This window comes from Natator depressus, chromosome 7, assembly GCF_965152275.1.
Source record: "Natator depressus isolate rNatDep1 chromosome 7, rNatDep2.hap1, whole genome shotgun sequence".
In the NCBI taxonomy this organism is placed as follows: domain Eukaryota; kingdom Metazoa; phylum Chordata; order Testudines; family Cheloniidae; genus Natator; species Natator depressus.
This window is the reverse complement of record NC_134240.1, coordinates 121,588,980-121,601,842: the sequence shown is the minus strand read 5'-3', so window position 1 is coordinate 121,601,842 and position 12,863 is coordinate 121,588,980. Positions and strand designations below refer to the sequence as shown.

Here is a 12,863-nt window from a genome sequence, read left to right as displayed (position 1 = left end):
GCTGACACTAGGTGCTAAATTCCCTGCTGACGGGAATAGCCTGCAATTCTGGGCATTATCAACAAACAAACAAACACGGCACCCCCAGCTTTGAAGTCTTTAAGTGAAATGTTGGGCATGGGGAGAAAAAGGGAGCTATGGACTAGAGTCTGGAGATCCATCCAAGCTGAGGAGGGGGATGGGGCTTAGGGATCAGGGTGAGCTCTAGCAGAACCCCACACTTTGCTCCGACTGGTTCATCTCTAGGGAAGGCAAGGGGTGCGGTGGTCTGAAAGCCTGATGGCAAGGGTGAGTCAGTGTAAGGGGAGCGTGTGTTGGCAGTGCTGGGGGAGGGGATGGGATTCTTCCAGGCTGCTGGGAGGTCAAGGGCCTTGCCCTCTCTGCATGTCTATTGTTTGAAGATACCTAGGGGGTGGGCTTAAAAAGCCGGGCGTAGGGAGATGGGTCTATCCGGGAGCACAAGTGAGACAAGCTTGCAGTTAATTTCTAAGCTAGTACAAATGGAAATCCTCAGTTATGTTTCAGAAGCAGGGGACGTGCCCATCCCACCGCTCCCCAGGAGAACAAAGGGGTATTTGAACATACCCTGATCTGGTTGCTCTGGAAGCTCTGCACTGCACGCTCTGTAGTAACAGGTCCCTGCCCTGAGGAGCTTGCAGCATAATTTTGGCTGTTCCGTGGAGTGGAGCTGATGCTCGGCTGGGCTGGGGCTCTGAGAGGATCAGAGTCTGGCAATAAAGTCGGCTGGGGACACAGTTTAGGCCTGTGCTTTTCCTGCTGGTGTATTATTGAGAGTTCATTCAGAATGATCAGGGAGGGGGTGGTTCTCTTCACACACAGGGTTGGACACCTGAACCCTTCCCTGCTTGCTTCTGGGTGCCCTGACGTAGCACCTCTCTGTCTCTCTAGGTTTGGTCCCTGTCCTCTGGCAGAGCTGGGCATTGTTTACACACGGTGCAGACTGAGGACCGGGTCTGGTCCATCGCCATTAGTCCATTATTAAGGTAATCAAGACCTTTATTAGCCATTTGAACAGGTTCTGCTTAACTTCTCTCCCCTCCACCCCTCCCCCCCCCGACTCCCCATCCCCTGGTACTCTGGATTTGCAAATATATCCAAGATAGCGGTGCAGTTGTCTAGGAACTTGATAGGGGTGGAGGCAGATGGGGAGGGAGTAGGCCGAGTTCGAATCACTGTAGCCCTCCACGGGGGCAGAAGTCTTAGGGGAGTATGCTCAGGTCACCTCCCACCAGAGCCATGTGGTCCCAGCCTTGAAAGTGACCATGTAGAAATGGCCTCTTTGTGTTCCATCCCCGTCTGCTCCCTTGTTCACTTGCTGAGTGACGGCTGCTCAGCTTTACACGCAGAGCTTGCGTTTTACTCCTCTCAGCCCAGCTGGAACTGTGTAGAAACAAGGCAGATCCTATTTTGTGTCCTGCGCTGCTGAGGCTGCCCGCTCAGCTCTGACTCCAGCCTCTTGTCTGCTGATGAGCGAAGCAGAAAGGGGTCCTCCTGACTCCTGAGGTCAGGCTGGGCCTGTGGGGCCAGTGGTTAGAGTGGGCTCAGTTGGCTTGGGAATGGAGCAAATTGGAGAGGGAAGGTCGTTGATGGAAAGGAAATGGAATGCGAAGATGCTGTTTTCCAGCTACTCTTCTGAACTTAACCCCGCTCCTGAGCATGCAGTTGAGGACTTAGGATTGTCACTGTTCAGCAGAGGATGTCAAGGTGTTGCGTACAGCAACGAGTGTAGAAGCTGCAGCCTCTTCCAATCTACTGATCAAAGACTCTGCGCCTCCCATTTCAGAGAAGGTGAAATGATGATAGACTCAGAGAAACTGAACCTGTGTCCAGTGAATCTTCATACTGGACTGGCAGTGAACTGCCACATGTATGTGCTGTTGAGTTGGCCTTGATCTCGTCCCTCCTGCAGGAAACCTGCCTCCTTTTCTGTCCCCAGGAGGGACCGGATAGAACTGCTAATAATGCCCGGATGGTGTCTATAGACCTAAATCATCTCAAATTACTCTGCAGACTATGGACCATGTTGTGCACTGAGCTCTATCCCATGTGTTCCTGGTGTCCCCATCGCAATGGACACTGCACCCTACGATGCTCCGTTGGGCTCTGCCATCCCTGAGTTTCAATGGGATGAATTTTAAGCCAGCCCAATGCCAGGAATTTCCCATGAGAACTTGTCCTCATTAGGTTTCCAAGCCAGTTTTGCAGCTCCCCATCCATTTTACACGTGGTGTGTCTTGCGGGGTGACGGAGCTGAACCTCCAGCCCAACTGAGCTTCGCCTGTGCCTAGTTCCATGACGCTTTGAGTGCGTGTGTGTGCAGGCCGCTCTCTGAGCCATCCACTGTCGTATCAGTGGTGACCAAGGTCCCCGTGTTGGCCTCCAATCTCTTGGCTGGGGCCTGGGTGGGTTTTCCCTTCAGCCGGCATCTGTTGGTCCTTCTGCCGTGGCTGGGAAGAGCTATGCAGCGTGCTAAGTGATGACCTGTGGAGCTGGCCTCTAGTCAGGACACTGTCTCCTCTCTCCGGTGCGCACACACTCGTGCACACTCTCTGTCACAATATTTACCTAGCGTCTTTCCCCCCCCGCTGGGTGACAAATGGGCGGCTGCAGAGCAGCTACCCCGCAAACGAGTGGGCTCGGATCACTCGCTCGTTTCATGAGACCGCGAATCCCGCCCACCTCCCCTCTTGCTGCCCTTCCATTTTTTTTTTTTTTTTAAGAATTAGAGCCGATTAGCCACGTCATTAATTCTTCAATTTGACGGCTGATATAGCAGGGCCCGAAACACACTGCTGACCCCGCATAATGGAAACCCCGCTCCTTAACACATTGACGATGGGAGAAGTTAATTAAAATTCCACAGAGTGAAGGTGTCGGCTAACCTATAAACCTGTCGCTTTTAAGAACAAATCGCTGCCATCCTAGAAGAGAGGGGATCAGAGCAGGGGCAGGCAGGAGGGTACGGGAGTGGGGGAGCAGGAGCAGGGGGCAAGGGGCAGGGGAGATGGATTTTCACTAATAAACTTATTGTTTGCTGTTTAACGAGCATGTATCCAAAATCGTCTCTGATCTCTAGCCAGGCCAGCTATTTGGGGGACTTATTGTCCCTGCCTGAGCCGTTGGGATCCTGCACTTCCCTGCTTTACATGCCCAGCACACCTGGTCTAAAGAGTCTGCATTGTTAGGCTGAAGAGGGCAGAGAGAACTCAGGATAGAACTTGGGTAGTGCCGTTCATCAGCCAGAGGAGTCGTTGGTTTAAGCATAATATCACTGGCACCTTCCACTTCATCCCAGATTCTGCACAATCTTTGCCCAATTCTCCCCTCTCCGAGGCTGAGTGAAATCAGGAGCTCCTCCACAGAAGTCAGCAGCTACCCCGGTGTTCAACCGATGCAAGATCAGAATCTGGCCCTCTGTGTCGGGCAGCAGGCACTGAAGTGCAGCCAGGCCTCTCTGTGGTGGAACACAGAAGCTTTTTAACCACGTGAAGCAAGTGTGCACAACAGCTAGGACAGGAAGCGAAGAATGCCACCAAATCAACTTGAAACTGCAAGGGCATTCAGACAGAATCCAATTTCTTAAATTGGAAGTTGGCCAGGACACATGAGTTAAAACCCCAACCGTTTGGAAAAGCACCATGGATTCTTTAATAACCACCATCAGTCAGCACTTCAGTTTCCCATCTTGCTTTTCTGTAGCCTAGTTCTTTTGGTCTCCTTCCTCTGAAGCATCAGAGATGGATGGTCACAGCTGGAGACGGGCTGCTGGACAGGGTGGCCCCGAGCATTCTCTTGTCCATGTGCTTTCCTGGCTGGTTGTTACTCACATGCTCAGGGTCTAGCTGATCACCCTATCTGGGATCAGGAAGGAATTTCCCCCTGGTCGGATTGTCAGTGACCTCAGGGGTTTTTCACCTTCTTCTGCAGCATGGGGTGTGGGTCAATTGCTGGGATTATCTGGATATAGCTCACGTAATCATTTCCCCGCCATTGCAATTCGTAAGTGCACCCAGTCTTTTTTGTATTTAAAAAATAAAAATCTAAACTTCGGGCCCTGTCTACTCGACAGTGCAGCCCACTTGAAATAAGGAAAGCTAGAGTTACGAGGTGGGTGCGCAGTGTATAAAAGTTTCAGAGTAACAGCCGTGTTAGTCTGAATTCGCAAAAAGAAAGGGAGTACTTGTGGCACCTTAGAGACTAACCAATTTATTTGGTCAGCGGCGACCCTAGATTGGGAACCACTGAGGACAGACCCAAGCTAACAGTATGCATCCGATGAAGTGAGCTGTAGCTCACGAAAGCTTATGCTCAATTAAATTGGTTAGTCTCTAAGGTGCCACAAGTCCTCCTTTTCTTTTAGTGTATAAAAGTGTTTCTTTACGTCTAAGTTCTCTGCAGCAATGAGTTTTCTTTGCTCCCTAGGAGAACTGCACGTGGTCTGATAAAGGGCATTCAGGGGTTCTCCGTCCTCTGCTGAGATGCTAGTTTGGAGCCTCCTAGAAACATAAACCGAGATCCCTCCCCGTACGGTAGCTTCAGGGTGTGCTGTCCGTAGTGGTGCTGTACTGGGGAGGTGGAGTTAGCTGTGTGAACGGCTACTGATGAGCTCTGTAGGAAAAGTGGTGTCCTTAAGTGGAACTGGATCGGGCAGGAAGTTAGTCCCATCTGTGGGGAGCAAAGGAATGTTACAAGTCCTGCTGGTGCTGCTCACACGAATTGTCCCGGGGAGCTGGATTAGGCCCTCGATTTGGAATGCGCTAGCACCCTGGAGCTGGGGAAATGGCCTGAAAAGCACCATTCGTAGAATAAATAGGAAGCGGCAAAGAAAAGCAGATTCTTGAGGCGATGGTGTGAATGGCCTCTGCATCTCACTGCTGCACTTTGCTCCCCATAACTTCTTCCCTGTGTCATTGAGCGTGAGGTGAAAAGGCTCCCTCGTTATACTGAACTCCCTTCGAGGACAGCAATTCAAATCCATCCTCAGCAGGTAGCAATTCGAAGTTCTAGCCTTCTGGTGGCAAGCGGGTGGCCTGCCTGAAGAGCGGGTGGGGTGGGGTGGGCTTCTAGGCAACTTGCCAGCGAATGGAGGTCCACACCCCAAACCCCACTATCACAGCTGGCACCTCCTGGCTCCTTTGTTGGCAACTTTAGCAGGGAAGATTAAATGGGCTATGGAGGTTTCCTCGCCTTCCTAGGCCTGGAGAGGGTCCTCCCAGAACTGGGCAGAGGCACGCTTGCTGCACATTGTGGGGTACATTATGCTCGTGCTGCCTGGGCTAGCTCTGTTCGGTGGGCAAAGAGGACTTTGGTCTTCAGGGATATCAATTAAGCACCTTTTAAGAAAAAAAAAAAAAAGGTGTATTTATTTAGGAAGTCTGAACAAGTTCCCAAATCCTTGCTATGTAAATAGCAGAAACAAAACAATCATTCCAGCAATTAGTTTTTGTTTAAAGAGACTTTATAGGGGAATATAGTCATGCTATGTTTAACAGGTTGTCCCCGTATTCTCGAGTGAGCATCGTACAACACCTATAGTATGTCATTTCTGGTGATTTTATTAAATCATGCACCTGTTAACTGCATGCAGTTTACTGTGACTCCTCCCCATGCAAGTTTTGCACCTGTTCTGTCGGGGGTGTGGGTGTCAAAACTTTGATCTATTTGGGTAACCCTCTTCTTTTTGATGCACATGGAACTATATGTTCCGCTGCGTGACTTCTTCGTTGTCATTCAATACACACACATTCTAGTGGTAAGACCAGCTTCACAATTGTGGAGCTCCCTAACAAAGTTATATGGGGTAAAAGAATTGCATCCCATCACCTTTGGTCTCCTCTCCCTCACTTTCTCTGCATAATCTCTCCTCTTGCATTCAGTACAGCCAGTATCTCTGCTGATCAGTGCCCTGAGAGCAGTAGATCACACAGTAATGTGGCACCTTTGGGACTTTGGGGAAGAATTTGAGGGTGTCCCATAAGGTGGGAGCCCCACTGGTCTGCAGCTTTGAGGGCTCCCAAAAGCTGGCTCTCCGCTATGATAGCTAACATTGCAGTTAAGGTTGCAAAGGTGCTTCCACTCTAAACCCCTCTCCCTAGCCGCTCGTAACTTACTGCAAATTCATTTGCCTTTTGAACTCTGTAATGTGCGTGTTACATTTTTCGTTTAACGCTGATTACTGTGGTGACTGATTTGTGTTTGGGGACCAGTCCCAGTCTGCATGAAATGGACGGATTCAAATTTGCAAAGTGAATCCAAGCCTCTAGGATTTCCAGTGGAATAGCTGCACCTTCATGCTTCATGTCTCCCAGAGGTGAGGGAAGCCAGAAAAGAGAAGCTATCACTGTGCACTGTTCGATTTGAGGCTAAGTTTATGGAGAAACTGGAGTGTCAGTGCCTGGTGTTTATGGCTTTGGACACACAGGGTTTGCACTAGTGTCATGCTGTCTCCATGCACCTTTTTGAGGAGACCCTCATGGCAGCTCAGTCCTTTTTATATGATGGAGAGGCTTGTAAACTGGGAAAAGAGGGAGTGGACTCTGAAAAGAATTCAACTTTATTCTCAGTGATTCAAAAATTCTTTGGCACTTACTTCCTAAGAAGTACCAGGTTTCAAATCCCCTTTTATCCAAACCAACTCCTTCCTTTCCTTAAGTGTTTGCCTTCTAGATTTTAAACAGTTTGGGCCAGGGAGAATTGTCCTCTGTTGTCACCTCCAAGCATGCTGGCACTTAACAAACACACGAATGATTACACAGGTACAGCCGAATTTTCAAAAATGCCTTCAACGCGTCAGGTGCAGTTCTGTGCTTGCAGGCTAAGGCAGGTGCAAAACTTTGGGTAGAGCTGATCCACCCTTGTTTAAAATTCTGGCTGCCTGATAGTACCTATCCTCATGCTGCGCTGGGGTAAATGTACATCCCAAAGAGAAGTCAGGAACATACCTAAGGCTTCAGCATTGGTTCTGGAGTGTGAAACATTTTCTTTCAAATTTTTTTATTTAAACTTCACATTACTTGGAATAATTGTGTATGATTTGTAATGGGTGCCTGGCAGAATTTCTGTGGAGTAAAATAGCCTGATCCCGTAGACTGCAATCAGGCTGAACAACCCACTGGAGGTAGGAATTTGCCAACGTTTGGATATCACAATCAAGGTCATAATGTATAGCTTATTAATCTTGTAAGGAAAAATCTGGTTGACAAGTTTTTTTTTTCCTTTTAAAACGCCATCTCTTTCTCTCCACAAAATATATATGTATGGAATGACAGGAAAAGCTTCCCTGAATATAAAGGGAAACTGAAAAGCTTTGTATAACATTAAAAACTGTTCATATGATTTGTATGGCATATGACTCTAATTAATCAGTGGGATCAGAGAGCTCTGGAACCATGGCAAAGCCTAGCAAGACATGAATGACTGACTAAATTTAAAGACAAAACAGCTGGACGTTTGTTCTTCTTTTAATTTACCTGCCAAGACCTATGTTCTGGATCCTGTGTTTCTCCTGCAAGGGTTGATGGTCTAAAGCAGGACCGGAAACCAAAGGGAAAAGGGCAGAAGTTTGGGTTGAGCTGATAAGTGGAGGAATTGTGTAATGTGCATGTATTGGAAATTTGTAGCCGGCATGTGTGCGTGTTTTTTACTGAGGTGAGCTCTGACCTCAGGTAAGGGTAGATGCAGCAGTAGGCCCTTTGTGACTTGAATGATTTGACAGCTCTGCCATCTCTGTCTGATACACTGTTAAGTTTGTGTCAGGGTTGGATGGATGGATACGCACGTGCGCCCCAGAGCCAAACGTGTGCAGTGATGCTCTCTCCTGACTTCCCAAAGGCCATTCAACTAAGCCAAGTTCTTCTAAAGTTTACTCCTTGTATTGGCATATTTATAAGGTGCTGTTCCCTGTTTGCGTTTGGGCACCTGGGTAATAGCTCCTTAATTTATTCATCATTTAATTTTTGCTTGGATCTATTAATCCCACTTGACTCCACCTCAGCTGGAAGCTTATCTGAAGTGATCTATTCTTTTGATATCCCAAAGCTTCTCAATTAAGCTGGTGTAAATCAATGGAGCTATTCTGACGATTCCCAACAGCTGAGGAACTGCTCTTAAGGTGCATTCTCCTGTGACTAGTGACTCTGGAAAAATGGCACCACCTTCCTCAGCAGATTTCTCTCTCTATGTATCAGAATCAGATCTGCTGACTTTGGTAATATTTTTTGGTCACTGTTTCCTACTGCTCACTCAGCAGAGCCAAACCGGTGGTGGGAGAGGGGCCTGGATTTTATGCTGGCTCGTGCACCATCGTTAGAATTGTGAGCAGAGTCAGGGGCTGTAGGAAGAGGTGCTCTTGGCTGCCCAGGCGTCACCTGGCAGAATGCCGTGGAGTTGCATAGATGGAACTGTGAGGAGAATGTAGCCTGCAGGAAGAACCCCGTCTGACTGTCAGACCCCTGGCTGGGTTTGCAGAGTCAGCAGGTCGTAAAACGTTAAATGAATGGTGCTGATTTGCGCTGGAGCCCGTGAGGGAGTGACCGTGGAGCGCCCCGATGCGCGTTTGAAAGCCTTGTGATGGAGAAGAACCTTGCCCAACGCTCTTCTTTCCCTAGGAATAAAATGCAGGAGGTCTCTCAGCTAGTTTTCTTTCTCTGCTTCTCCCTCCAGGGGCTAAAATGGTGCTCTCCAGCCCACGTCTGTGTGCTCTGACCCTGCTCACCTTCTGTTGGAAGGAATAGTTCAGGGTTTGGTGAGATCGAGTCTTCTTCCATTTTCTTAATTAGTGTGTGATATTGATTCCCTATTTTGTTTTCTCCACTTGAGTGAACACACATACATATGAGTTCCCTCTCCCCCTTCCCCTACACACGCACACACCTACAGATGCCGGTTTGTGCCTTTTGCTACCTTCCTTCCCTTTTTAATTCATAGCCTCCATCCTGCCATCTTTCCTGTAGCTGCCCAGGTTTTACCAGTTGCAGCCGTTGGGTGCTACTATAATATTTACTACTACAAGTGTTGCAAAAATTAGTACATCCCGTGTCTGTTTTGGATGGGTTTCACTGTATCAAGCAGGTAGCTGAATTTATTCAATGCGTCCATTGCTAATTCAGTGCAGTTGCGTGTTATATTGAGGGTATTTTGTTTCTTCCTTGGTGCTTAAGGGGGGGAACTCTGTTTCTGAGAGCTTGGGGGGAAGTCTCTTTGCTGTATAACATACAAAGTAGTACAAGAAAGGAGAAAATGCGACTGTCTCATATTTTCGTGCCACACTGATTACAGTCCAGGGCTCTGGCAGTCCTACATCTTCCAGTTTCTGTTTCCAATTTGTGATCTTTGTCTTCTCTGTTCACACTTCCAGGGGGAGAGAAGGTAATTTTCCTGGACCTTGGCTGCTATTTACTTTTGCTTGGGTGTACAGCGCGCCTTTGTTTTTCCACCTTTGATCAGGGTCCTGCCGACAGATAATTTAGCAGTTGCATCCCAGGGTGGAAGTGTGGAGTTAATGTTAAAATTAGTTGTTTTTTTTCCCCCCCTAACTTCTCTGGCTGATGGAGCAGAAAAGGAGGTGAGGGGGGCCATAAATTCTAGTACGGGCGATTCTGCTTCTTGCAGAGAAACGCGAGCCTCTGATGTCTCTACAGCACTTTCATTAACATTTAAATTAAGGGTTTGTTTTTCGGGCGGCTTCAGAGTCACAGCTCTTTCATGGCCTGACACATGCAAGACTGCTATCTCTCTTGCTTGCAAGCTGAGTGTACAATGGTAATCATTGCTGTATTTTCTGATCTTCCTCTGGGGAGGGCAGCGACCTGACAAGCTGCGCCAGAGGTTCAAAGAGAATCGGAGACAGACCTGCAAAGGTAGATGTGCAGCAGGATGCGGGTTTCACTCCTACAATTAAAGAGTGTGTTGTCTGTTCCCCTCCCCTCTTTTTCAAAGAGTTGGTTTAGGTCTCTGCCGCTGTGTGAGAGCCCCAGGTGCAAATGCCTGTACCCAGGTTCAACTCCCAGCGCTTTCCTCCCCAGCAAGGCCTGGGGAGCTGGGTGGAGGATGTGAGCTCTCGCCGCAAGGTGGGAAGTCAAGCCGCAATGCCCGTAATTAGCATCTTGGTCTCCTTTGTAAAAAATAAAAATTCAGGGGAGCTGGAGGCTGGTCTTGTTCTGCTGGCAGCGGTAGCCATGTGGGGTATTGTGGTGGGGGCAGGCTGTTAAGGGAAGAAATATCTGGGACTCCACCAACGGGACCTTTCCCAGGGAAGACGCTTTCCTTTGTGTTCTGTGCTGTTACGGAGTGCGTGTGTGTGCTGTGAGGCCGTACAACGTGGCGGTGGCACATGAGTTGATTGTCACTGAAGCAGGCGCAGGGCTCTGCAGGCAATTTGGCTGGTTTAAAAGCACAAAAGCAGTAAGGCCTGCCCAGTCAATGACTGTCCAACGCAGTAACAGGTCCTCTCTGTGCGTCTAAAATGCTGATCTTTAGGAGGGTCTGGGTGACCATCAGACCTTTCCCTCCCCAGGGTTGTCTCTGCCACACCACATGCCATCTGTAAGTGGGCCGTGTTGACCTGGCAGGATGGCTGGGGGAACCCATGTACTGTGGGTTCTCAGCCTGCAGTTCCAGGTCACCTGATCGGATGCTCTTGCATACAGCACAGTGGCTTACAGTAAAAGGAGGTGAACGTTGCCAGCTTGCTCTGTGCATGTGCTTGGGAGATGGAGTTGGAGGACCACCACTAATACTCCCCTTGTCTGTGATTCATCTGGGGCAGGGAGCATGCAGAGCTGGAGTTTTTGGCCGTTCGGGTACAGCTCTGTGAAGACCTGGCTCAGGCGCTGAATTGATCTCTACTGCAAGGGCTCCTCCCACCTCTGTCACAGCGTGGGCCATGTCTCATGGATGCCACCCTGCCCATTCACTGCCCTGTGTGTGAGCGTGCAGCTTCCCTGCAGCAGCTTCAGCAATTGCTGAGTGATACCAGGGAGGTGCTGCGTCCTTTCTGGAAAACACCAATCACCCTGTCTGCTTTTGCTCTGCCTTCCCCCTTCCTTTCCCAGCAGTTCTGGTCTCTCTCCCTGCCCTGCACATGCTTCCCTGCAGTCTGGTCCTCTTCTCCTTGTCACCCCAGCACATGCAGCATGGTTCCCCTCGCTGGTAGCTCCTGGTGGGTGGGTAGCAGCTGCTGGTTCCAGTCCCAGTTTGTGATTCCTGTTTCCTCTCTCCTCCTCTTTGTGTGCTGGTGGCCACTTAATGAGAGGCAGCTAGGCCGACTTCTGCTCGTTTCCCGCTCCGAGGAGACTTGTTGAAGCAGCTGGGAACGGGGACAGCGCCAGCTCTCCATAGATCTCAGCTTCAGAACTATACGGCTTAGAATTTGATAGTAATTACTTGTAATAGGGTAGAACCAAAGACGTGCAAGGTGGTGTACAAATGCATAAGAAGGTACTGTTGGTGCCCTAAGATCTTATATAACAACCCCTTCTCTTCTTCCCCCCTCCCTCCCCGCCCCGTTAGCTGGTAGCAGTAGTAGACTGTCATCCTCTGGACTGCCCACTGAAGACTAGTTCAGTCTAAAAGCAGACACGGGGTGGGGGAAAGTGATCCAGCGTACAAGCAAAAAGCATTCAGGGTGGTGGGAGGCTCATGGCTGTATTGCTATGAATTTTTGAAAATAGATATTTGACTGATTTCTTGTAGCTGTTGTGACAGAAGAGGGTCTTGAGGTGGGACCTGAATGTGGGGAGAGCGGTGGCTTGGGATAGCGTTCCATGCATGGGGGGGGGGGCAGAGGGAGGGAAGGGTTGGGTGGCACAAAGGAAAAAAAAGCAATGTGAAAGCAAGATCTTCAAGGGTGGAGAGTCTCGCTTGCTAGCACGATGGATTTCATTCAACACTGATTTGCAGCACAAAACCCGTTTGAGGGATGTTGTCAAGATACAAAATCACCTACTCAAAGAAGCTTTCCCCTGAAGCCAGGAAATGCTGTAATTGTCCATTCTGGGTTTGTTTTTTAACCTTTGTCTTACCCCTGCTCTGATCTGGGCTGGCAATTCCTGTGTACATTTCAAGCACGCAGAGTGGATTGGGTTGAAGTTACCTGTAATACCTGGATACTTGTCTGACTAGCAAAGGCACAGCCTAGTGTTCGGAGCATGTGGTATATTGCCCAGTACTGTCTGAGTAACACAGCTCTTAAGTGTAGATGATTTTATTGTCATTGAGTCTAAGCACCATCGAGCTGAGGGCTGGAACAGACCTGTTAGTCTGTGCATCCAGGCCCGGAATTCACTTTCTGCCAGTTTGTGATTGTTTCCTGCTGCATACTCAGGTGCTTCATTCGGTCTAATAGATGACTCCCGTGACGGGGCTTCCGCCGCATCCCTTGGGCGACAGTTCTACCGAATTGATAGCTCTCGTCATTCAGAAAGGTTTCCGGATATTTATCTTAAGCAGAACTTCATCCCATTGCTGCATGCACCACCATAACCCTGTCCTCTCCTTCCTTGAGGCCTCCAGTCTCGTAGGCTCAGAGAGAATTGTTGTTATACTTATTCAGGGCTCCATTTCACATGGTGCTGAATGCCCCTGCAAAGTGCTAGGTCAGTGAAAGGCAATCAGGTCCTTGGGCACGGGGGATGCCCAGCGCCTTGCAGGATTTGGGCCTTCAGTGCTTGGAATCTAGACGCCTGTGTCCATCCTTACACTGGTCTGTTGGCACTCTGGTTTAACCCTTGTGGGCCCTGATTCTGTTCTTGTTTATGCCAGCATAAGTCCTTTGACTTCAGCAGAGCCACTCCTGACCCACACCAGCGCAAGCGCAGTTAGGGTGGAACTCCTGCTAGAATATA

At 49.1% G+C, this 12,863-nt stretch overlaps 1 protein-coding gene across 1 annotated transcript in view; it reads left to right on the top strand.

Moving 5' to 3' along the window:
* The window catches only part of FBXW4 (F-box and WD repeat domain containing 4), a 94,755-nt gene that overhangs the window by 26,712 nt on the left and 55,180 nt on the right, over nt 1-12,863 (top strand). The window contains exon 5 of the mRNA XM_074959490.1: nt 910-1,004. Coding sequence (XP_074815591.1) covers nt 910-1,004 — 95 coding nt within the window. The remainder of the gene's footprint in view (nt 1-909; nt 1,005-12,863) is intronic.